Source organism: Pavona decussata, unplaced genomic scaffold (genome assembly GCF_977016875.1).
Source record: "Pavona decussata unplaced genomic scaffold, jaPavDecu1.1 SCAFFOLD_602, whole genome shotgun sequence".
NCBI lineage: Eukaryota > Metazoa > Cnidaria > Anthozoa > Scleractinia > Agariciidae > Pavona > Pavona decussata.
In genome coordinates this window covers 5,599,434-5,623,368 of record NW_028145860.1, presented here as the reverse complement: position 1 = coordinate 5,623,368, position 23,935 = coordinate 5,599,434, and the positions used below count along the sequence as shown (strand labels likewise).

The 23,935-nt window shown below is 37.4% G+C and overlaps 3 protein-coding genes across 5 annotated transcripts; 2 read left to right on the top strand and 1 right to left on the bottom strand.

Moving 5' to 3' along the window:
* Positions 1–1,734: 1,734 nt before the first annotated feature.
* Positions 1,735–3,125, bottom strand: LOC146449628 (tRNA-specific adenosine-34 deaminase catalytic subunit ADAT2-like). The gene is made up of 2 exons (XM_085101223.1): positions 2,967–3,125; positions 1,735–2,556 (listed from the first exon to the last, which is right to left on the bottom strand). The coding sequence occupies exons 1-2, from the start codon at positions 3,012–3,014 to the stop codon at positions 1,798–1,800; spliced, it is 807 nt and encodes a 268-aa protein (XP_084957349.1). The 5' UTR covers positions 3,015–3,125; the 3' UTR covers positions 1,735–1,797.
* On the top strand, positions 3,102–18,343 carry LOC146449627 (argininosuccinate lyase-like). Of its 3 annotated transcripts, XM_085101221.1 has the most exons (22): positions 3,102–3,239; positions 4,950–5,057; positions 6,050–6,136; positions 6,419–6,502; positions 7,148–7,204; positions 7,564–7,580; positions 7,780–7,860; positions 8,469–8,508; positions 9,727–9,764; positions 10,397–10,474; positions 10,842–10,894; positions 11,639–11,744; positions 12,247–12,318; positions 13,036–13,120; positions 13,596–13,622; positions 13,957–13,989; positions 14,628–14,711; positions 15,334–15,414; positions 16,328–16,434; positions 16,760–16,919; positions 17,107–17,122; positions 17,242–18,343. In XM_085101221.1, exons 1-20 carry the CDS (start codon positions 3,225–3,227, stop codon positions 16,917–16,919), a joined length of 1,413 nt encoding a protein of 470 aa, XP_084957347.1. In that variant the 5' UTR covers positions 3,102–3,224; the 3' UTR covers positions 17,107–17,122; positions 17,242–18,343. The 3 variants fall into 3 exon arrangements, with proteins under 3 accessions (XP_084957347.1, XP_084957346.1, XP_084957345.1); XM_085101220.1 differs by lacking the exon at positions 17,107–17,122 and having other exon boundaries at positions 17,226–18,343; XM_085101219.1 differs by having other exon boundaries at positions 17,107–18,343.
* Positions 18,344–18,457: 114 nt separating this feature from the next.
* LOC146449626 (galactosylceramide sulfotransferase-like) lies at positions 18,458–22,519 on the top strand. The gene is made up of 3 exons (XM_085101222.1): positions 18,458–19,503; positions 20,600–20,821; positions 21,513–22,519. Exons 1-3 carry the CDS (start codon positions 19,316–19,318, stop codon positions 22,273–22,275), a joined length of 1,173 nt encoding a protein of 390 aa, XP_084957348.1. The 5' UTR covers positions 18,458–19,315; the 3' UTR covers positions 22,276–22,519.
* The last annotated feature ends 1,416 nt before the right edge of the window (positions 22,520–23,935 follow it).

The following is a 23,935-nucleotide window of genomic DNA, read 5'->3' as shown; positions in this document are numbered from 1 at the left end:
GAACAAAGAATCTTACCAAGGAGAAGGATCTCAGTACTTAAGATTCACAGTTAACGGTGTCTCTGTTTGGAAGACCATGCCCCAGTTGTTCAAAGAGCGGATAATTTTATCCACTGGATAGGTTGCTATCCGGCAGTTAAAATGTGTGCAGTATTTTCCCGATAATCCTAAAATTTGTGAATAGAGTAGAAGCATATCTCAAATTTAAGTATGGAATTGCGTGGAAAACTTGCCAGAAGCGTTGGTTGGAGTACATTTGCTCCGCTAGATAGCGACTTATCCACTGGATAAAGTTATCCGCTCTTTGAAACACTGGGACCACACCTTTAGTTTCAAGATTTAGCACTTGAATATTCAAGATTTTGTCAGCTGAAAAATTCTCACCCAAACCCAAACACCTTAATTTTATTATTGAAAAGTAAGCTCATTTTTCCAGCTGATTTAAACCATCGTGTTGCTTGTATTGTCGCTTGTGAATGTAGCACCATCTATTTGCTAACTGTCGAGACAAATTAACAGGTTGATTGGAAACAATACAAAGAGAGGTTTCAACCAGAAACTCGTGCCTTTGAAGCCGCGAGGCTTTTTAAGTGCATTTTTTTCAATGTCATTTTCGCTAATTGTGACTTAACTGGCCATTAAAAATGTGGCGAAAAAAGACAAAAGGATTCACAGCTTTCTTTGTTATGCCACCCTAAAAGCTATAGAAACAACGCGGGTGGGTTTTTTTTTTTCATTTGTTCCGGGTGAGCAAAGGGAGGGACCAAGGTTACTTTTAATAATGCATGTCAGCTGCTGTGAATAGCTACTTCGCTTAGACACAACGAGCTAAACACTTATCGTACGCGACGGACGGTGTTTTCTTTGTGTTTAAACTTTTATTCAACATCGATTAAACATTTCCTTTGCCCTCAAAAATGTTGAATGGTGTTGAAGCCGTTTGAACACTCCGTTCAACATTAATTTTTGCCCAACATTGATCAGTCAATAAAACTTGTCAAGCAAAGATTTTTATGTGCCGTTATTTCTCTTAACATTAGATAATTCAAGTTGAACAGATGTTGGGCAAATGTTGGACTAGTGTTGAAGGGAGTGTTCCTGAATAGCTTAAACATTTTAAAGCTTAAACTCTTTAACATTTTAAAGAGCAAAGGAAATGTTGATTCGATGTTGAATGAAAGTTTAAACCAATTTAAATCTGATTCAACAAGCTTTCAACATTTTTCACACTTTCAACAATGTTGAACCACCTGTTCAAACGCCCCCGAAATTGACAGGTTAATTCCCTACTCGCTGGATAGGATATGCTTACTTAGTGCAGTAAAACAAAATAACAGTGAAGCGAGCAAGTGGTCCGTTTAGAGACAATAGTTTTGCTTCAAATGAAGACGCCTCTTGATCCCGGTTTTAGCGATTCAATCCTTCGACACTCAAAAGGGTGCTGTACTAAAAAATGCTGGCATTCATCACGATTTAAATAAAGGAGACATTGCCAGACCTGTTCACGCATGTCATCACTTATATAACAAAGTAACTTTTCCATAAAGAGCAAATGTCACGGAGTGAGCCATTTGTAGAGTCTGATTGGACTCTTTTACAATCCTTGATATAACAAATTTTCGCTCGTTATGGACAAATTATTTGGTCCCAGTAATAAACACCTGTATCTAAAAGACATTGAACTTTAGACCGGTCATCACTTATATAACAATAAGTTTATGAAAGCAAGGAGCCAAGAAACTACAGTCAGATGTTTCATAACAGGTTTAATCCCATAACAAAAAACACTAGTACTTCTCATTTCTGTCTTTTTGTTTTAATTTTTGGATTGGGGGCATTAGGATTTTCTCCTTTATAAAACTCCTTTAATAAATTAACAGCTGTGCTCGCTAAAATGCCAGGGATACACTCAAATGGTTTTGTGCCAACGTTTGAAAAGGTCCTCACCGCATGCAGCGAGTCTGGCTCATTTGATTGTGTTTGTGACAACATTTTTTGTGTAGGATCCATTAAAGTGTCTTCATGACTTTTGTTCCAGATGCTTTCCACTGCATTTATGGTATTGGAAGGATTTTCCGAGGCAAAATCTGATGAGGTTTCGTTGAATGTCTCGTAAGAAGCACAGTCTGATAATTTTCTTGTGAAATTACAAACAGTGCCTTCTGGTAACTTTCCAGAAGTGCTTTCTTTTGTGGAATGACATGAAGCATCAGCGGAATAATTATCAGTATGAATGTTCAGGATTGATCCACATCCTCCAAATCGTTCATTTGCACAACCAAAAACTACTTTTGGAATTCCTAAAAGCCTCAGCGCTGCTGCGCACATAATACACGGCTCAACTGTCACATAAAGGCAGCAATCATGTAACACGTCTTCAAAACCAAGGCGTTCATTTTTACACCAGAGTTTAACTCGATCAATGGCCACCATCTCCGCGTGTCTTGTCGCATTCTTCGTTTTGTTGACTTCATTTCTTCCTGTTCCAATCACTTCGTTCTTGTATATCATTATGCAACCAACGGGAACTTCACCCACTTTCAAAGCTTTCCTCGCCTTTGAAAGAATTTTAAAAATAACCATTAGGACTACATATGGTGCTGTCTGGTTTGAACCCAGGAATATCTCATTTGGGAGGTTGTGGGGGTGGGCGTCGTACCTTTTAGAGGCCAACATTTCTGGATTAGAGCCCGTTATGGGGCTAAATGCAAAAACAACCGGCGTTAGAGTTATCGCAGTACTTATCAGGGTATTGAATCGAAGAATCTGAGAATCAGTAGTTTGTACTATTAAACGTGATCGCCGGCAATCGCCGCGTGTTTGAAAGCGATCTGTGTTTGTTGCTGACAGCTGACGGATGCATCGATTTGCGATAAAATAACATCTCTTCCTTGAACTGTTATCAATTGTTTAGAAGAACCCTAAAAGTCTCCCTAAGCTACACAGATATTTCAATATTTTCTCACCAAATTTAAAGCTTCTTTCATCCACTTCTCGTCCACTTCGTCCGCCATCTTGTTATTCCCTCCCCAGTGCTCTCTCTTCCCTCACATATCTGCCTCAGAGAAGAGTCTGGGTACGAGACTTCCGTGTCGGAAGATGAAATGTTGTGTTTTCCTCTTCCTTCTTCGATCAATTTTGTTCCTGTCTTTCTCTGAAACAGACATTCCTCCATCAAATAAGCCAAAATACAAGGACGTTTTCAACAGATTTACCGATAGCTAATGGATTCTGAAGAGGTAAGTTTGAGTTGACTGATCGTGAATTGAAAGGGTCTGAAAGAATCGTGTTGATTGAAACAAAAATAATGCAAAAAAAAAAAAAAGCAATTTAGATAACGTTCTTAGCAGGTCGATTTGTGAAATATCCGTGTAGAGGTGTCCATCTTGCTCTTAGAGGGACACCTCTCAAATGTGGCTCTTGACGCAATATACTGGTCTTTGGATGTCTGCCTTTTAGAGGTATCTGGTAGCGCTGCATCCATAAGGTGAAATTAAATTTAATATTCATTGAATTATAAGATCATTTCGCTTTAAAAAAGAACAGCAAAATTGAGGAAAGATTTCCGCACAGCCCCATGCATTAATTATACACATGCACCACTGTCATACTAAAACTCTTCCACAAACTTTTGGTATCATTTTTAACGTTGGCGTGATGTCTATAACCCCGGGGTAGTCAATCGATAAAAATTGATATCGGAAAATCATTCGATAAATCGATATCTATCGATAAATTGAATTTAAACGATATCGATTTTATCGGTCAATCGATAAAATTCGATACTCACACGCCGACGAAGTGTTAATGTTATCGATTGTATCGGATTCATCGATCGTTATTGAATCGATAAAAATTATCCTGTTTCCGTTGACGGAGCATTTGATTGTGACTCTTTAGTACTCTTTAAATATAGATTTCAAAGGCAGCAATGAAATGATTCGTTGACAAACACTGTACAAGAGACTAAAGAGACTGCATTGGGATTTTCTTCCTGATTTTATTGTTCGATTACAAACGTAAATTAGTTTTCCTTTTCCGGGTTCTCGGCTTCAAGGTTGTCGTCTAATTTTTTCTCTTTCTTTGTTCCGTTGGTTTTGAAACCACGTTTTCACCTAAGAAATATGGGGAACAAGAAGAATTTAGATTACGAGCCCGAGGCGGTCTAGGTGATTTGTTCATATCTTTACAACGAGCGTGCGATTGTGTTACATCAGCAAATAAATAAAACAGTGGAATAATCAACCAGGGATCTATATCGGATTTCAAATACAACACACGCTGAGTAATACTAAAAGTTTGTAGAAAAGATGAAGCAATTTATATCGTTTAACGAACAGGGAAGTTGTTATTTATTGTCTCTGCGAGTTCTTTAATATCTTTTGGTGTTTGCCGTTTCGAAAATTGGAACGATAATTCAGTTTCGATAAAATCGATAGCCCTGACTCAGAAATCGATAATTATCGATTACTCACAACGAAATCTTTTATCGATTTTTATCAAATTTCGAAAGAATTAATCGATTTTTATCGATTGTTATTGAATGCTATCGATTATCGATATTATCGATTGACTACCCCGGGCTATAACGACCTTTACCGACGAAATTAAATGTAAATGCAAACAGTAAGAGTTTGAGTCAGAAAATATATACGTAATTAATGTCTGGGGCTGTGTAGAAATTTTGCCCAACATTAATCTGAAACAACAAATATGGCAAGGAAATTTAGATTTTTGTCCTCGCTAATTTATTACATATGGTTCTCACAAAAGTTTAGTTAAATTTCATGCATCTTTTAGTCTTGTATTTTGTGGAAAGCTGAAAACACCTTGAAAAATCACAATTTTAAAGTCTTAAATTAGCATTCAACCCCTTATCATGAAAAATAAGTTAATATGTTCATACACACTGTCTACCCATTTATCCATTTTTTTTTCTTTTTCTTCAGGGAAACAAGTTGTGGGGTGGAAGGTTTTCTGGTAAAGTTGACCCAGAGATGGAGAAATTTAACGCTTCCATTGGATTTGATAAACGAATGTGGAAAGAGGACATTATGGTAATGATAAGGAAATAATATTAGACATGACATGCATAACCGTGAAAATATTTAGCAAACTATTAAGTGAAACTTAGCTACTTCTGTTTAAAATAAAACAATAATCAAATCTTAACAGTCTACCATCGCATGATATATTTTGTCATTTCTATGTGGGAATGGGATGAGATGGGCAACTGTTTACAGCTCTGTAATGATATTGCTTGTTAGCTTTTTTAATTTGACCATTCTGTACATTTTTGGGCAGTTGACGTTAGCATTAAATTTTTGTGACAAATTTGGCAATGATGGTGTTTCCTGTTGAAATCGTTTGATCTACAGTTTGCTTCTAAATTTAGGTTATTCTTGGTGAAATTGAGGTTGGTTTTTAGATAGTTTGCACATGAAATATCAATGATGTTTTGACCTTCCATCAAGAATCAATCAAACATGTCTGTGACTTCTTTTCCTAGGCTAATTAGATTCTCATTTCAATTTCTTTAGTACAGTTAATTCAGTCAGTTGTCTGTCAGTCAGTCAGTCAATCAATCAATCAATCAATCAATGAATCGATGAATCAATCAATCAATCAATCAATCGGTCAATCAATCAATCAATCAATCGGTCAATCAATCAATCAATCAATCAATCAATCAATCAATCAATCAATCAATCAGTCAATCAGTCAATCAGTCAATCAACCAACCAACCAATCAATCAATTAATCAATCAACCAATCAATCAATCAATCAATCAATCAATCAATCAATCAATCAATCAATCAATCAGTCAATCAGTCAATCAATCAATCAATCAATCAACCAACCAACCAATCAATCAATCAATTAATCAATCAATCAACCAACCAATTAATCAAACAATCAATCTGACTAGATCAGTTGTTTAATAATATCAGTCTCCATATTACGTTGACTGATTAAAAAATAAGTAGATTACATTCTTTTATTGTGTATTCATTCACCCACTGTCACGATGGTTTCCTTTCTGTAAAGGGGAGTGAGGCATATGTCAAAGCAATAGAGAAGGTTGGTTTGGTCACCAATGAAGAAATGAAAGAAATCTTGAGTGGTTTAGAAAAGGTCAGTCATTTTCCTTTTGATTCATAATTTAATCATCCTGTATGGTTACTAAAGATTATTCATTCATTCCTCCATCCAACTGTCCATCTGTCTGTCTGTCCATCCATCTATCTATACATGATGTTTGAATTATCAAGATTCCAGTGTGTGTATTACAGTGAAACCTCAATCCATTTTATGTTCAGTTGTCTGACAAGTCTGAATAATTGAGGTCAAATTTCTTTTTGTTTTGTTTTTGTTTTTGTTTCTATTACGAAGAGTTTTCTTTGTTTTTAACCTTAGGTAAAAGATGAGTGGTCAGGAGGGGAATTTGTGCTTCACCCTTCAGATGAAGATATTCATACAGCCAATGAGAGAAGACTGAAGGTGCAGTGTGGTTAAACTTCAATTCACAACACTACACTACCCTTGAACTCCCAGAGTCCCACTTTAGTTCATGAAGGTGGTTCTAATTTTTTAGTCTGGATGAAATCTTAAAGCGTTTTATTCAAATGAAAGCTACTGAGCAGTATTTTTCTGTGGTGCTGTTTCCTGACTCCAGTAGCCCGTGCCTTTCCCGCATAATCATAAACTGCACAAAAATACTTCTTAAAATCTGTAATTCAGGAGGCACTTTCCTGTCCTTAACTGCATCTCCTAGGCTACAGTTGCAACAATATCATTAAACCCAACTGGGACTGTTTTGAATGGTGTAAAACTGTCAATAGCTATAGCTTATGCTCTACCTTAGGAGACAATTGAGTGAGATAGAGACAGAAAGGGGAACTAATTTTTGAGTAGGCTGATGGTTGTACTTGCCTGTGGGGCTGTTTGTTGTGTCATGTATAGGTGGTTCTAATATGTGAGTCAGTAAATGAAACTTGAAAGTGCGCAGTGAACCATTTGAGGGATGTGTTCATAAGTGATGTTGCTTGTTTTTCAGTAAACTATATGATTTTGGCTGTTAATAATAAAAATATTAATGATCAAAATGGTACATTACAAAGAGAACATTTTTTGTTGTTGTTTTAGGAAATTGTTGGAAGTGTTGGCGGTAAGCTTCATACAGGGAGGAGCAGGAATGATCAGGTAATATGTAAAATATATTTTTTTTTAACATTACTGGGATTGATTGCATTGCTATTGTCAAAAGTTTTCTTTCAGGATTTTCATGATTTCATTGTTAATTAATTCAAATTGGTGGCTAAATGGCATGTCACTGCTTGATGAAGGGACAATTCCTGGAAAGATCCCACTAATGGGTACACAGGAATCCCACAAAATTACAGGAACCCCATAAGATTATATATAATTTGAACAAAAAATGTGTTAAGTGTGTACATCGTAGAGGTACACTGTAAATATTGTCACTTTGTGGTGATAAATATTTTACACTTGTGTATAGCTGCAGTCGCATAAAATTATTCTTTTTATTTTTGTTTTCTAAGGCTCAAGTGGATGCAAGGTAACTGGCACAAAGTTTTATCATGTTGTGGTGACAAACATTATTGGTTTTATTTTTTACTTACTATTATTGGTTTAATTGTTGCAAGAATTAGAAAGGTATGATTTAATAATTAAATCATACCTTTCTTTCAATAATAATTATTATTACACATGCATGCTAATTTTAACGATATTATTTAAATTCTATGTTTTTGTAGGTTATGGCTGAAGAATGAAATCAAAACTCTTCACTCCTTGTTAATTGAGTTGATCAGAGCCTTTATCACAAGAGCTAAAGTGTAAGTTTGAGATACCAATGAGCCAGATCTAAAACTAATATCTGGTAGGATTTACTAGCATTATAATTAATAAATATTAAACACCAAGTGTTTTTGCCTCAAGGGGAATTTCAAAAATTGATGTTGGTGAGTGAGTTTCCATTTACAAATGCAGATTTATTTAATGCTGGCGACCTTATGTGACAGTGAAATTTTAAGACTGTACTTACTGATGATACAAAGCCATTGAGTTCTTGAAACAGTAATAGAAACACTTGCCTTTGTTAGGGATGCTTTCAAAGGATGTCCTTTTGTTTTGGTAAAATTTCCATTTGATGCACACATTCCACTTGCATATCAACCAGTTGAACTAAAAATTTTGGCTGAATCAGCGTTGCCGCGGTCAGGGAAAAGCATAATTATTTTTTTTAAGGTCTGAGAATTTTACATCAAGCCAGGGATGTTCTAAATCCTAACCAAAAAATTATCAGTGAAAAGTCAGGGAATTATATTTTTGGCTATTCCAGAGTAGGGTCAGTCAAACCCACCCTAAATCACAGCTGCTCCACAAAATGATTCAGAAAATTGCACTTTTTCTGCCTTTATAACTTTTTGTTTTGTGATTGTAGAGAAATGGATGTGTTGATGCCAGGATATACTCACATGCAGGTCAGTACTGAAACGTAATAGTATATTAATTTTATCCTTGCCTTTTATGTTTGTGCAAGTTTAATCATTTTTTTAAGTTTGAATAAGTGAATGATTATCCCAGTTACATGTGCAACAATTAAAGCACTTTAAATTTCATTTTTAATGTTTCTTCAAAATTAAATCCAAAACATATCTCAACAGAAAGAAATAGGAAAGTGATTACCAGTCTGTGCTTGGCTGTTTGTCATATGAGGGTGTAAATGCAATTATTAAGTGGTGACAGCTGATGACTTCTGTTATTGACAATAAAACTCTCTTTTTTGGATTGAAGGTTCCTGGGGTTTTTTTGTTGTTGCCATTTTTGTGTGTTTGAATGTGTGGTTTATCAACAGTGTTGATAACTAAAGGTAAATTGACCACCGTAAAGAGATTCAAGTGCTGACATTTCAAGCGTTAGCCCTTCGTCAGATTTGGATTTGAATTCGCTCAGATGAAGGCCTGATGCTCGAATTGTCAGCACTCAAATCTCTTTATGTGGTGGTGGTCAATTTACCTTATCAACTCTGTTGATATACCAAACATTTTTTTTTCACTCCTCATCAATACAGCACTGCAGTTTCTTTAGAACGTAACCCCCTTATCCATTTATTTTTGTATGTATCTTGCTGGGATGGGGGATGGGTAGTGGTACTTGACAAGCTCCTCCTGTGTTGGAGGATCAAATGCTTATTGAAATGGTACCCCTTTTACATAGTTACATAAAACAAAACGTTTTACCCACTTCTTTTACCTCAAAGATGTGCTAAGGACAGAAAATGTCTTTTATGTTGTTGGGACAGCAGGACTCTTCACACTGATCTTTGCATTGTGATTTGACTGTCAAGAACTTTTACCCTGAATTTGTTTCTAATTACTTGGATTTAGTTACCGCCCTTTTGGTTCACATGTTGTTTTTTTGGCCCTTTGAAATACCAATTAAAAGTTATTGTAAATTTTTCTACCCCTTCACATACTAAGAGGTTGAAAAAGGCACCCCTTTCATTCAGTGCCTTCCTGTAGTCCCACTAAAGTACATGAACTACCCTCCCCTCCAGGATATGTTTTCAAATATAAAAAATTCTACTGTCCAATTTTGAATAATTTTTGTGAACTGTATGACCCATGAAAATTTATTTTATTTTCTTCTTCTCCCACACTTTACTTTTTTTGATATATATAAATTTAACATATTTTCAGCGTGCTCAACCTATCAGATGGAGCCACTGGCTTTTGAGGTACTACTACTTTTAGTATTGTAATTCTTGTGATAGCAAAGTTCCAATAAGCAACATAACAAAGCAATTGGAGTTCATATAGCAATACATGTAACAGGCTTCCAGCACTTGAAGACACACATTCATTTAAGAAATGATTAGTTTTGGATTTACATTGTGGTGCTAACAATATTATTTTTGAGAATGATGATTATTCTAGAAAGTGACGCAGGCATACTCGGAAAAAAGAAATCCGAGTGCTCCTATCAGGAGTCGAACCTAAGACCTTCCGATTACTAGTTCGGATGCTCTACCACTGAGCTACAGGAGACTCGTGGGAGCTAAGGGCATTAAACTAGGTTCATGGGACAAACATCCTGCATACTGCTAGGATTTGAATGTCAAACGTGTGGTATATGAAAGAAATGTAATGTTATATTTCCAGCCTGGTGAATGAATGAGAATGATGATTATGGTAGAAAGTGACGCAGGCATACGCGGAAAAAAGAAATCCGAGTGCCGAATATTATTTTTCTTTACCAATTTCTCAGCATAAGGAAACACAACCAAAGGAAATGCAAGTTTCCTTTGATGCTCAGTTAAATATTTAAAAACTATGCTTAGACTTTAACCTTAGTTTGTTTTCAATCCAGTTATTCCTGGGCATTGAAGAGAGATGCCGACAGACTGGAGGAACTCACAAAAAGAGTTGATGTCAATCCTCTAGGAAGGTAAAGAATTTTACTAATTGATCAGCTGAAAAGTTAACGCAGTATATCATAGTCTAAAATTGAATCTCTCAGGGCATAACCAACTTATGGTTAGATCGCTTTTTATTATTTTAGCTCATAAAGCATTGGAGAAACGTTTCCTGAAGGAATTCACGGCGACACACAAAAACTTTGGTGAATCTGAGCAACAACAAAACATGATCTGAAATGCACCATAGGCCAGCCGGTTATGCCCCGAGCACTTCAATTATGCAGAACAGTAACATTAACTAACACTTATTTATAGAAATGATCTTTATTATTTATACCGTGCAGCAGTTTGATCAAATTTCTTTATCATTCATTAACATCAAATATATCTTTTCAGCGGTGCTATTGCTGGAAATCCTTTCAATATTGATCGGCAGTTTATTGCTGATGGTAAGTAGTTTCCCCACTGCCAAGGCTAACGTATAAATTTTTTGTTATCTATAAAAGTAATGCTTCTTTAAACCAATCTTAATTTTACATTCGAAAACTTGTTCATTTCCACTAGTAACTGCAGTTTTTATGTGGCTTGCAGGAAATGTTTTCTTGATGAACAACCTGAATTCCATAAATAATAGTGTTCTTAAAATTAATTTTCGTTGCTAAAAACGAAAAAGTAAGAACAGAAAGCCCTTCAATGTTTGAGATGTCAACTTTAGGAACTTTCTTATATATTGTAATTTCCTTTTGTTGTAAACCATTGAAATAGTGCATAATAATAAAAACCTTAAAACCTTGAAACAGTAAAACCCTTTTGTAGAGACTGAAATGTCCCAAAGCTTTAGCTAGCGTTGGCTAAACAAGAGTAAGGGTTGATGAGAGTTCGAATACGTTCACTGAGAGGACGTAAGAGTAGGTGACAGCATTTAAGAATTAGAGCACAAAAAGAAGAACTGACATTGATTCCAGTGAAAATTGAACAAATTTTTAATTTGAGTTTAAACACAAGGTCAACTCAGTGAAAGCGCATTTGTAATAGTCATTGTTAGTGCAGGAGTTGCAGGCCAAACGAAATTATGTAAGACTTTGATCTTCCATGGCATGCAAGAGTCTTAAGAGAACATGCTAGTTTCAAGCTAACCCAGGTTTGCCATAATTAGATCGATCAAAAAATTTTATGTTGAATCCTTTTTACAGAATTAGACTTCTCAGCTGTAACAGGGAACAGTATGGATGCCGTCGGGGACAGAGATTACATTGCAGAATTTCTCTTTTGGGCTTCACTCTTGTCAACACATCTAAGGTTAGTTCAATCTGCCCCTCCTAGCTTCAAACGTAAGTCAGCAGTTGTGATTCTAACCTTTGAGACCAGCTGTGTATGTTGTTGTTCTGCACCAGGGGTCATTATAGCTCTCAGGCCAACCCCTTCAGCCTGAGGATTCTGCACAGCGTGCTTCTCGTAATCACACCCATTAAGTCTTGCGTGGAAAATTTCGTCTCCATGGGTCTCGTCGCTAAGGCGAAATCCTAAAGTGAGACAAGTGTACAAGGTGGTGCAAATTTTCAGTCTGTGGATAAAATGTTAACGTGTAACCATTCAAACGAAAGCTACTGAGCAGTACTTTCCTGCAGTCCTGTTTATTATGCTGTACAAGTTGGCTCTAACTTTTGAGTCTGTGGATGAAACACTAAAGTGTGACAATTCAAATAAAAGCTACTAAACAGTACTTTCCTGCGGTCCTGTTTATTGTGCTGTACAAGGTGGTTCTAACTTTTGAGTTCGGTTTTTTGTGTTCTGTTGACAGTCGCTGGGCAGAAGATATGATTCTGTATTCCACAAAGGAGTTTGGATTCATTTCATTATCAGATGCTTACAGGTAACTATGGTAATCATGACCGGGCTAACTTTTTTTTGAAAGGGAATGGCCTTTCCTGATGGGAACCAGACATTAAAAGTTCAATGGTTCCTACCGTTTTGCATTCCTTTCCTCAGCTGGCTAATTGCACAATTTATTTAGAAAAAAGCTAAGAAAATGAAATAACCAGTCGCACAGACTGACGTTTGAACGCAAAAGTGTTCTCTTTTCCTTGAATAATTTCCGCTTGGATCTGACCGTTCCGTTTCATTTGAAACTAGAGTACTCAGAACGTTTGGTTTCATGAAAAGTAACCTTTCTTTCAAACTATCACATTTGGCCATCAATTGTAAATACTGGAACAGTTGCTCAAGGAAGTTTTAAAGGCGAGCAAGCAAAACGGAATAGTGATAACACTAAACAGCATTGATGTAGATCTAATGTAAACTCACCGGCTCTGCATTCAAGCATTCAGTCAGTAGTCTGTACCAAGCATTCAGTAGTGTGGGCCGTAGCAAAGAATCCTCCCCCCCACCCCCTCGTCTCCCTCCCCCCTCCCCCCCGCAACTGGGAACGGACTAAAAATGGCCGAAATCATCAGGGAATTTCCATTTCATTTGTTCACTCACGATGGAGTATCCATCTTTATCTTTTTCTTTCTTTCTTTTTTAAAACTTCCCCCCTCCCCTTGTCATCTGTACATCTAAATGTGACAGGTGACTTGTGTTTGTATCTTAGCACTGGCAGCAGTTTGATGCCACAGAAAAAAAATGCAGACAGTTTGGAACTTATCAGAGGAAAGGCAGGAAGGATATTTGGTCGAGTAAGTAATACGGAAGAAAAAAACAGCACTTTCACTGAGTATGTTCCCTCAATTCCATGTTGTCCATGTTTCAGCAACAGTTCTGCAAATTAACAAAGGAATCCCAGACAAACTAGTCTGAAATGTCAACTGTCTCCTCTCCCTCGCCCCCTGTGGGTTAGGGGAGGAGACGGCTGATATTTCAGACTACATGCAAACTTGAAAAAGTGAGCTTGTCAGTTTTGTTATCCAGCTTTATCCTCGCCATTGTTTATTATTTCTTCCTAGCGTTTTCCTGCATGTCATTTGTAACGTAATAAATGTGCTTTAATTTAATTTACCCAACATTAAGGTATCACTTAAGACCAGCTCTCAGCAACCTTGCTAGTTTGTAGCGAAATTGTCAGTGTTTACGTATACGGAAAGTTAAAAGGTTTGTTTTGGCCATCGGTGTAATAAGTTTTCAGAATTAACAACCTATCTTGTTTGTTTGCAGTGTGCGGGTATGCAGATGACATTAAAGGTGAAATGCCTTGAATTCAGTGTTTTAATTTAACCTTGTTAAGAGTTAGTTGTTTGTTTGTTTGTTTGTTATTGTCGTTGTCTGTTTCAGTTGATAAAAAGTCAAAATCAGCATCAATACTGTTAGGATACGCAAGAGTGCGTAAGAGGGCGTGTGGCAAAACACGATTCTTGCTTATGCTTGATTGAGATGATGAAGTCTAGATCTTGTACCTGATTGGTCAAAAATCTTCTCGTTTCTTTTGTGGGTGTGTAGTTTCGACGAAGCGTCGATGTCGTGACTTGTTGCGTTTATACTGAATTGCTCCTCATTCTGTTTTTTTCTTTTGACACAGGGAATACCTAGTACTTACAACAAAGACTTGCAGGTCAGTGTTTTTTGGTTGGTAGTTTTCTTTAACTCTTAGGAAACCTTAAAGTGAAAAATAGAAAGATACCAAAGAAATAAATAACAGCAAAACGTAACTAAATATAACCAGGATTTTAAGGAATTTAGCCTGCGAATACAGCCGCCTCTCATCGCTCCCGGCCCCGAGGGTGCTAATATATCAATGCTTTGTCCTTGCCTTCTGATAAACTGAACACAGTGCTCAAGCGCGAGCTCTATAGCTGCGAAGGTTCCTCACAGACACTTGCTTGTAGACGAATTGATGGGTACCGTACCCATCAAGTACCCATATTTAGCCTATACCTTAGACTTTCAGTACAGGTTTTCAAATGGAAAGCAGAGGAAGGCCGGACTTGTGCTTGTCAACGACTATGACAAGAAAAAATAGAATATTCGTTGTTTGATGTTTACCCTAGTTTGTCAAACGCAATGTAGGACTCGGATCACTGCATGAAACGCACTATCCGTACCAGATTCAGACTCAGGTTCAAACGATGCATTTCCGAACGAAGATTGTTCGGCTTGTAATCGGTTTAGCCTAAAAAAAGAATGGAAACCCGAATTTTCAATCGTAGAATCCACAGTTTGGTAATTCTGGCAATTCATGATACTTTTCAGGAAGATAAGGAGCCCCTGTTTGACGTGTGTGACACACTGAGGGGCGTATTGCAAGTGGCCACGGGAACGTTAATCACGCTACAGGTGAGAGCTCAACATCTTTTCCACGGTCTCTCCTCTTCCTGTCCCCTGGAGGGAGGGGACGGGGAGAGGAGAGACCCTAGGAACGAGGTTGGTGAGAGCTACCAAGACGGCCTTGATTTCAGTTGTCTATCATGTTAAAGGCAAGGTTAGCTCGCTCAGTGACTGGTGACTGTCAGTTAAGTGTAATCAATCTTAATAATCGTCTTTAAGACGAGTAGGTCACGGTTTTCAGTGGTTTGGTCACGCATTCTCGCTCTAGGTTATTCCTTTACGCTTGCTTATGCTTGGTCATGCTCTCGTGCTTGTTTATTTGATGACTCTTTCGCGCAAGTTCATTCACGGTCACGTTGGGTCACACAGTCTTCGGTCGTTCCGAGTTGCTAGGTCAACGTTTCAAATGATTTTGTCACGCTAGATCATGCCATTTTTGGTGATCATAGTTAGGCCCCCTTTCAGTGGTGATTCTGTCTGGCTTTTTACTATGCTGTTTAAGTCATTCTATTTCGTCCAAGGTTGGAGTGGACCAACCTACTCCCCCTGTGTTCGGTATAAAGCGCAAAGGACTTGCGAGATACTAGGTGATCATACACTACCTAACGTACTTCTTCTGTTATTTGATCAGATTCACAAGGACAACATGTTAGCTGCTCTGAGTCCTGACATGCTGGCTACTGACCTTGCCTATTATCTGGCGAGGAAAGGGGTAGGTACTGGAGATACTGACCCGGCGACCTAGCTCCAAAAATCTATAAATAAAAGATAAATAAAAATCACTTTACAGTCGAACCTGTATTGAGCGGTCACCCTCGGGGAATGGCAAAGTGGCCGCTTAATACAGGTTGACCGCTTAATACAGGTTGTACAGAATACATCACTCACTTGGTTAAGAAAGTTCGGCGTTAAAATGGTATGACAAAGAAGAGCATGGTATTGAAACGGACTAGTAAAACGTTAACGCCACGATTGTGCAGCTCATTAGAAACTCAATTGCCTGGCACGCTATTTTTTACCATATTTAAGTGGTTTCCTTTTACAAAGTGACCGGTTAAAACAGGTCAAGACAATAGAAATCAGCTTGTTGGGACTTAGTTTTGGGTGACCGCGACCGCTTAATAGAGGTGACCGTTTAATACAGGTCAGGATTACAGTAATTAAGGGAAGTAATTTTCAGGACTTCGACAACTGACCGCTTAATAGAGGGAGACCGCTTAATACGGTGCCGCTTAGTACAGGTTCGACTGTATTTAATTGTAAATGTCTTTAGCGCAGAGTACTACTTGGGACACTTTCCAAATCGAATTAAAATTTACAAATGTTGGTTTTTGAGGAGAGGGGAAAACCGGAGTACCCGGAGAAAAACCTCTCGGAGCAAAGACGAGAACGAACAACAAACTCAACCCACATATGACGCCGAGTCCGGGAATCGAACCCGGGCCACATTGGTCGGCGGCGAGTGCTCTCACCACTGCGCCATCCCTGCTCCCCCTCTTGTTACGCGAATGGTACTGTTGTTTTTAGGGTCAGTTGTACACAGAGCAACAACTGATGCATGGGCTCAGATGCAGCAGCTGCGTAAATTATCTTTTAAAGCGTTTAAATCTTAATTTTTTTTTCAGGTTCCCTTCCGTGAGGCTCATGGTTTGTCAGGAGCTGCTGTTCAAGCTGCTGAAAATAAAGGCTGTCCATTGAACGAGCTTACTGTTGACGACTTAAAAGAAGTCAGGTGTGTTTAATGGACTCCTGATGAAATGACATAAGCTTACATATCTTATATGTTTGCACTGAGAATTTTGAGGTGTCCACTTGTTGAACAAGTGTCCGCTTGATAGAGGTGTCCGTCTAAGGCAGGTGTCCGTTGGCGCAGGTTCGGCTGCAGGTACCGCTGATCAACTGTATTTTCGGGTGGTGGTCAAGATTGTTCTACCTTTTCAGTACCCTGTAATTTGATGTGGTCCTGTTTGGTTTTAAGTTGAAGCAGTGGGAACTTTTAGATGGGAATTAAAGGGTTACAATTGAAGACCTTTGTTTCATTCTTTTTTGTTTTAAAGCCCTCTCTTTGACGAAGATGTCAGTGATGTGTGGGATTATGAACACAGCGTGGAGCAGTACACGGCTGAAGGAGGGACGGCAAAGAGCTCTGTTGAGGGACAGATAAACAAACTGCAACAATGGTTAGATTACTACGGAAAGAACGAGCCATCAGCATAGGTAATAACACTGCAATTGTGGCATTCCTTGTTAACAGTTCCATTAATGACATTAATCGCGTCGTACAAGTTTTTGTAATTTGTAAATGTTCATGTTCATTTGATGTGATGTTAGCTTATTCACTAGTGGGCCGCGAATTAATTTTCTCGGATACTAGTAATTGTGTACATTGTTCTTTTCTTGATAGGTGCTGAGTTGGACAATCTTTATCTTTATCTTCTTTAATAGTTTGGCGATACAAAGAACAAGTATTGACAGGAAAACCCTAAACAGGACCTAAGCCTACATTAACTAAAAGTTAAACAGCTACTAAAGTCAACAAGAATGAATGCTACGATTGCGTAGACATTTCTTGAATTGGTTTATTTAAAAAGTTGTAGTCGAATTGGAGTACTTTGTGTCATTTACACTCGAAACGTATTCGCTACCAATATAGTACGAGCTGGTAGTATCACAGCAGTAGAGAGAATCAATCAGAACGGGCGATTGCAAACAAGGACTGACGTATGAGCTCACGTGACATTATCACGTGAGCGAGTCCCAGTCTCCTTTCTTGACCGTGCAAACCACAGTTCGTCGGTTCTCGCTGAGGTTTTAAATCCAGCTTTACTAACGAAAGGTATAATCTCCTTCGCAGCTGCCGTTTGGGCGGGAGCGCGTGACAAGCCCAAACGACGGCTGCGAAGGAGACTATCAAAGGTATTGCAATAGCAAACTGTTGGGTATAGGTATTTCTTTGCATCGGTTTACTGGTCAAGTCAGTTGTACTCACATCCAAAAATTCATAACTTATATTGAGAAATGTGTAACTTATTCCACATTATGTCAACTTTCTTATTTCAAATTTTAAAATTTTCCTTTATTTATCGCTATACTTTATATAATGGTAGTTAAATTTATTGAAGTTAATATATGGTTTGGAATCTATAAAGAGACCACAAGTCTTATGACATTAAGACCTGTCTTAAACGGCTTGCTGCTGCAAAGCTTGATAGAATACAAGTTACTGGTAGATATCTGAACCAAGTTCAAATGCATTAGTATTTTCATTAAAATGACGGTATTCTTTAGATTGCTTTTAATATAATGAGCCAAAAGGGCTATATTTTAACTTACTGGGTGTTTATAGGAGTCGATATATTTAAGGGTAAAATATTTTCATAAACGTTTCAAATGTTGTTCAGTTTCAAAATTGTATTTGAACTTTTAATTATCTACTTATGGAAATATTTTAGTGGGAATCGTTTCTTATTGAAAGTTTTGAACTCAGCTATAAAATTGAACAGTTAGTATTTGCAAAATGTTTTAGTTAACTTAAACACTGTTAAAATTTTTAAGGAGATGTACGTTAACGCTCGCAGCACTCAAATCTGTCAAATGGGACGCCTGAGAAATCTCAGTTAATAAAGGTGTTTAAACGCGGGGATCAAAGTGACGAGTAATTACTCTTAACTGGTTACCATTATTTTTGTTGTTGTTTCCCATTTAAACGGTTGGGCCTAGTTCTTCCACAATAGCAGATCTATACGTACTAAACCAAGTACTATTTCCTGCTTTTAAAACAGTGATCACAACTGAGAAAGGAGGAACAAGGCTCGTTTTACCGAAGCCATTAAAAGGAAGTTGATATCGGAATTCAAAGTGAAAGTTCACGCCAATGCTACACAAAGATAATCGTACTTTGAGCAGTGTGTAGATGTGAAGCAAAGATTCTTGTCGAACGAAATAACGTAACAGCTTAAAATGACAACCCAACGCGCTAACCATATGACGGCGATGGTTCCAAAAGTGAAGCGTTGGTCCCCTCTCCCAATAACGCCCTACGTAGACGTCTACGTATCATCTTTTTTCACTAACATCCAATGCTTTTTAGCCTCCCACGCAGTCGTTTTTACGAGTCCTCTAAAAACGACTGCGTGGGAGGCTAAATGTTTGTGGCCTCGGGCGTTTATTAGTTGTTTGTCAATTTATAAAACCGACCAACAATCCCAGGCTATATACTTGCAAAGTTCTAGTGAATCGTCAGGGAGAGAGCGGGGATGTGATACGCGAGGGGGGAATTTTTTGAACATGGGAAAGCCGGTCGTACTGTGACATGTGCACACACATGTGCGTACTTACGTAAATCACGTAGTAACGTAATCCCCCACGCCCATTCAGTAGCGCTCTTTTTGGGATCACGGAACAAGACCTTCCCAAACTCAACCTTGTACCCAGGGAGTTTGTCCCACACTCCTAATGGCATAATATCAACGTTGTTTGTCAATTATCGGGCAGAGGACTCAGATCAAGCACGCTTTATTTTCAAGCGACCCTCAAACAGCTTGGAACGGGCGCGGGACTGCGGGACGCCGACGGGAAGGTGTTCAGTTCAAGACCCAGACCTCCCCGGTTGAATGAAAACTCAATATGGCGGACGTGCCAATGAATGTGGTAGAAAAGGCATTTCCTGGATATTGCTCCAGACATCCGCAAAAATGAGGCTTTCAAAATTTTCTCGCAGAAAGAAATTTATTATTGTGGTTTTTATAGTCTTTTTCGTGATCAAATACGCTGCTCAACCAATTTACAGGACTTTGGAAAGGTTCGTATTGCCTAAATAAGTTTGTTTTTATTTTAACTAACATATCTCAAGTTATATTTGGTTAAACCGAGCGAGCAGAGCACTCGGAAAACTCTTGAAGATGTTGTTTATTGTTTCATATTATCTTTAATCTATTGAAGCATTAATTGGAAGAGTTAAGAGTAGATCTTACCGATATTCTATGCTAATATACTTCATCTCATCAATCTTATTCACCCACTAAGCTAAAATTTCCCACCAACAATAAGCTTCAAGAATAATTGAGACTTTTCTATTAATGTTTAAGCGATATTTCCGGGCATCCCCATGCTTGTTTATGTATACCTTAAAGAAGCTTATAGATCTTTTTCGCGGGACGAAAAAAAAACAACAACAACAATAATAAATATTTATTGGGAAAGATTTCTGCACAGCAGCCCATGAATAAATTTATACATTAACACCACTGTAATACTATAGTCAAACGGCGAGTGAGAATACAGTGAGTTGGAAAAATGTATACATAATTAATGGCCTGCTCGGAAATCTTGCCCTCATCTTCAGTGTCAATTGCATTTCTTCACCGCTATGAAAAAGGTGAAGTACAGTGTAGCACACAGCATTAGAGCAACCAGCACAAGCATCACAACAAACAAAGTATCACTAACAAGTAAACACAATGAATAAAACAATGATGTATGCAAAACATCCTTGCCTAAATGTAGGACAGAAAGGTTAAAAAAGAGCTTTTTCCCAGCAATATCGTATAGACTCAATAAGCGTTAAATATGTAAACTTTAGTAGAAACATTTTAAGTAACCAAAATTATTGTAATATAGTTTTTCATATTTGTAATCCCAGCCCCCTTGTAGCTTTGATATAAGACATTGCAAATTTTCAAATTGTCTGTAAACACATTGTAATTCACTTTTAGGTGCGACTATGCGATATTTAATAAACCATCATTTATTTATTAATTTATAAATCTGTTTCCTTAACCAGGACATTTCAAACAAAGCCACCACAAAACCCCATACAAGTCTTATAGTTTAAAATTCAAACCTGCTGTATTTTTTATTTTATTTATTTACGTTCATTCATTCATGATTTTTTTCAGGAATATGTGTCACCCAGTTAATAACATTCTGTTTCTCAAAACTCACAAGACTGGTGGAAGTTCGATAACCAATGTATTATTTAGATTTGCAAAGAGCAGAGGTTTAACAGTAGCATTGCCAAGGAAACAAATCTATTCATTTTACTGGCCTTGGAGCTTTCAAGTGAACTTTATGGATAATCTTCCCAGCCAGAAGCCAAACATCTTGTGTAGTCATGCAAGGTAAGTAAATTTTATTGTTTACTTCTTAATTTAAATCAGTCATACCACTCTGTGGAAGGGCAGGTGTTGAGTGCTTAAATGTATCAAAATGTGGCTGGTTTGAGTCCTTGTGTCTGTCTTTATTTTGTGGACATATTTAAGAAACAAATGATGGATCCGAGAATTAACTCTGCAGTGTATGTTAAAGTGCTGAGGTGAACCCATGAATTTCCTGTTGAGCAGTAGCCCAAGTAAAGAAATGAGAGAAAAACATTGAAAATTTAGCTATTCATTGTACATATTGGGTATGCCCTTGGTATGCCCCTAAACTATAGCCTAATGTATAGCTCTCAGTGCATTGCTTGTTGTAAGATATCAACTGGCCCAATACAAAAGAAAAAAATTCCAAAACTTTGAAGGGTGGTAAATCAAGTCTCATATAGAAGGGGGGCATGATTTTATGCCTTTAATTTGTAGATCTTTTGGTTGTGCAAATTTCACACAAAATGACCAGATACTGAGCTCATAATTGTGTCTTGTGCCGTATGGTACTTGTGGGTAGGTAAGGGTTAAAGACAATTTGCTGTGGCTCAGAGAGTCATTTGCTAAAGACACAAAGTTTCCCATTTATATGAGTGCAGACATAATGAGCTGATATAAATGATATAGCTTATTTAGTATAAACTTGTTTTTATTTGTGAAACATTTTCAGATACAACCAAACCACAATGCGAGCATTAATGCCACCTGGGACAAAATTTATCACAATCCTTCGACATCCTATCTCAAGGTTTGAATCGGCCTTTCTCTTTGAAGATTTCCCAGCATTTCTTGGTGTTCCAAGTTCTTCCAATCCCTTTCATTATTTCATGGAGCGAATTGAGAAGTTCAAGCCTGATATAAGCACAATGTACACTCTAAGAAATGGAATGAGCTTTGATCTTGGTTTGGAGCCAGAGGAATTTGATGAGACAGAAGTGATAAAAAATTTCATCACCTCGGTGGAGAGAGATTTTGATCTTGTATTAATCATGGAATATTTTGATGAGTCTTTGATATTGCTGAAGCAACATTTTTGTTGGAGTTTGGAGGATGTGTTGTATCTAAAACATAATTCAAGGTTGCAGTCATTGAAGAAACATCACATCCCAAAGCAATTTAGGAATAAATATTTGGATTGGAACAAGGCTGATGTGCTACTTTATAAGCACTTTAATCAAACATTTTGGAAAAAGGTGAACTCCCAAGGTGAATACTTCTGGGCTGAAGTAAGACTGTTGAAAAAAAGATCATTAGAAATGGCAACAGAATGCTTACTTGCAGGGGAACACAATGGTGACATCAGAAAACGAACTGTTGCAAGACTTATTTTAAATCCAAAAGTAGGTCAGAATCACGAACAGCTGTGTAGGGACCTGGTGCAAGACGAAGATGTTTATCTGAAATATTTTAGGGATAAACAATCAAACGGCTAAAGAAATTAGATTTAAATACAAGTCGTTCGCATCTCTAGTATTTCGCGTAGTCAGCTTGTTTACTTCCCAAGCGAACTACGCAGAATACTTGAGACAAACAACTTTGTACATGCTAAAAGACTTGCCAAAAATAAACCTCTGCTAGCAGGGTATTATTTAAATGATGGGAAATGAATGCTAATTATTGTGTACAAAACGTCAAGAAAGTGTTAAATTAAAATTCAAAAGAAGGGTGCTTGGTAAATTTTCGTGTATTTTATTCTTATATGATTTGGATGCAGTCTTCCATCTACATTAACCATTGACCACCTTGATTTTGGTGAGGGAACATGGCTGCTAGGAATTTGGTGTAAACCTATTTCAGACAGAAACTGTTTGACTTGTTCCGTATTTTAGGCCTTACCTTTTGAATTATCTCCGTTTTTGAAGGGAAAATGGCAAAAACCTGTACCCTATTTCAGATCGTATGGCTCTTTTTGACCAAGCATAAATTGGTTGATGTTAACTCAGTCAGGCCTTCTGCTAATTTGATTTGTCGCCCTCTCTTCTACTTTGCAATGGAAAAACACTTTGCCCTCTTGACATGCCTCCCTGCTTTTTCAGCCACACAGCCTGTAGCTATCTGCACATACCGATAAACAGTGGAACCTGATATAGGGAAGTGCCAAGGGCCTGAGGAAATGTGTTCGTTTTAATGGCGGTTCATTATAAACGAAACTCCGTTAGAAAGAATTTGTGGGAAGGCGACCAAAATCTTCTCCATGTCGGGATTTGGCTAATAATTAATTTGATAATTTTTGATAAGAGACAATGAATAAAGCAGCGTAGATATCAATATAATCCATCTTTAGTTTAGTAAATAACCGGCAAGCCGTTTACAGAAACTTACTTCCTTACCTGGCATCTCTGTTGATCTGTTTTGCAAGTATCTTCAGGCACGTAATGACAGTTGTATAAACACATGTAAACAGGGAAGATGTTAAGTTTGGGCTCATGGATTGCGTTCTTCATAACGGGGATATCATCATACCGAGGTTCTTTATATCAGAGGTTCTGTTCCATACATTTTACTGTAGTTTTGGTTGGGCCGGATAACATCGTTCGTTATACCGGCGGGAATTTCGTTATACAGAGGTCCTTGATATCGGGGTTCCATCATAACTTTTTATGTATCTGAAGAAGGCAAAACCATGTTCATTTGAGTAATGTAGGAAGTGGCTTTGTGTTTTCTACATTTCTCGAGTGTTCCCAAATGGTTGCAGTGTTTTATGGTAATATCATGCATGGAAAAGAATTCTGGTAACTCAGCTTTTTTTCATCAATCACTGTTTTTGCTACTTATTTCAAAATCAATTGTCTTCATTCTAAGATATCCTGCAAAAAAAGAAATAGCAAAAAAACAAACAAACAAACAAACAAACACTCTTTCTTTCAGTTAACATCACGGTTTTATTTTTTGTCTTGCAGAACACAACCTTGAAAATATTTAATCACGCTTTTCTGTGTGTTACATTGGCATCATGGTTTTAGCCAATCAGCTTCCAATCTATACATTTACTATAAAAGAAATTAAAACGTCTTCCTTTCGGAATTTCCAAATAACTTCTATTACTCATGTTCACAATGCTTATGTTATTAGAAAAAAAAACGTTCAACTTTA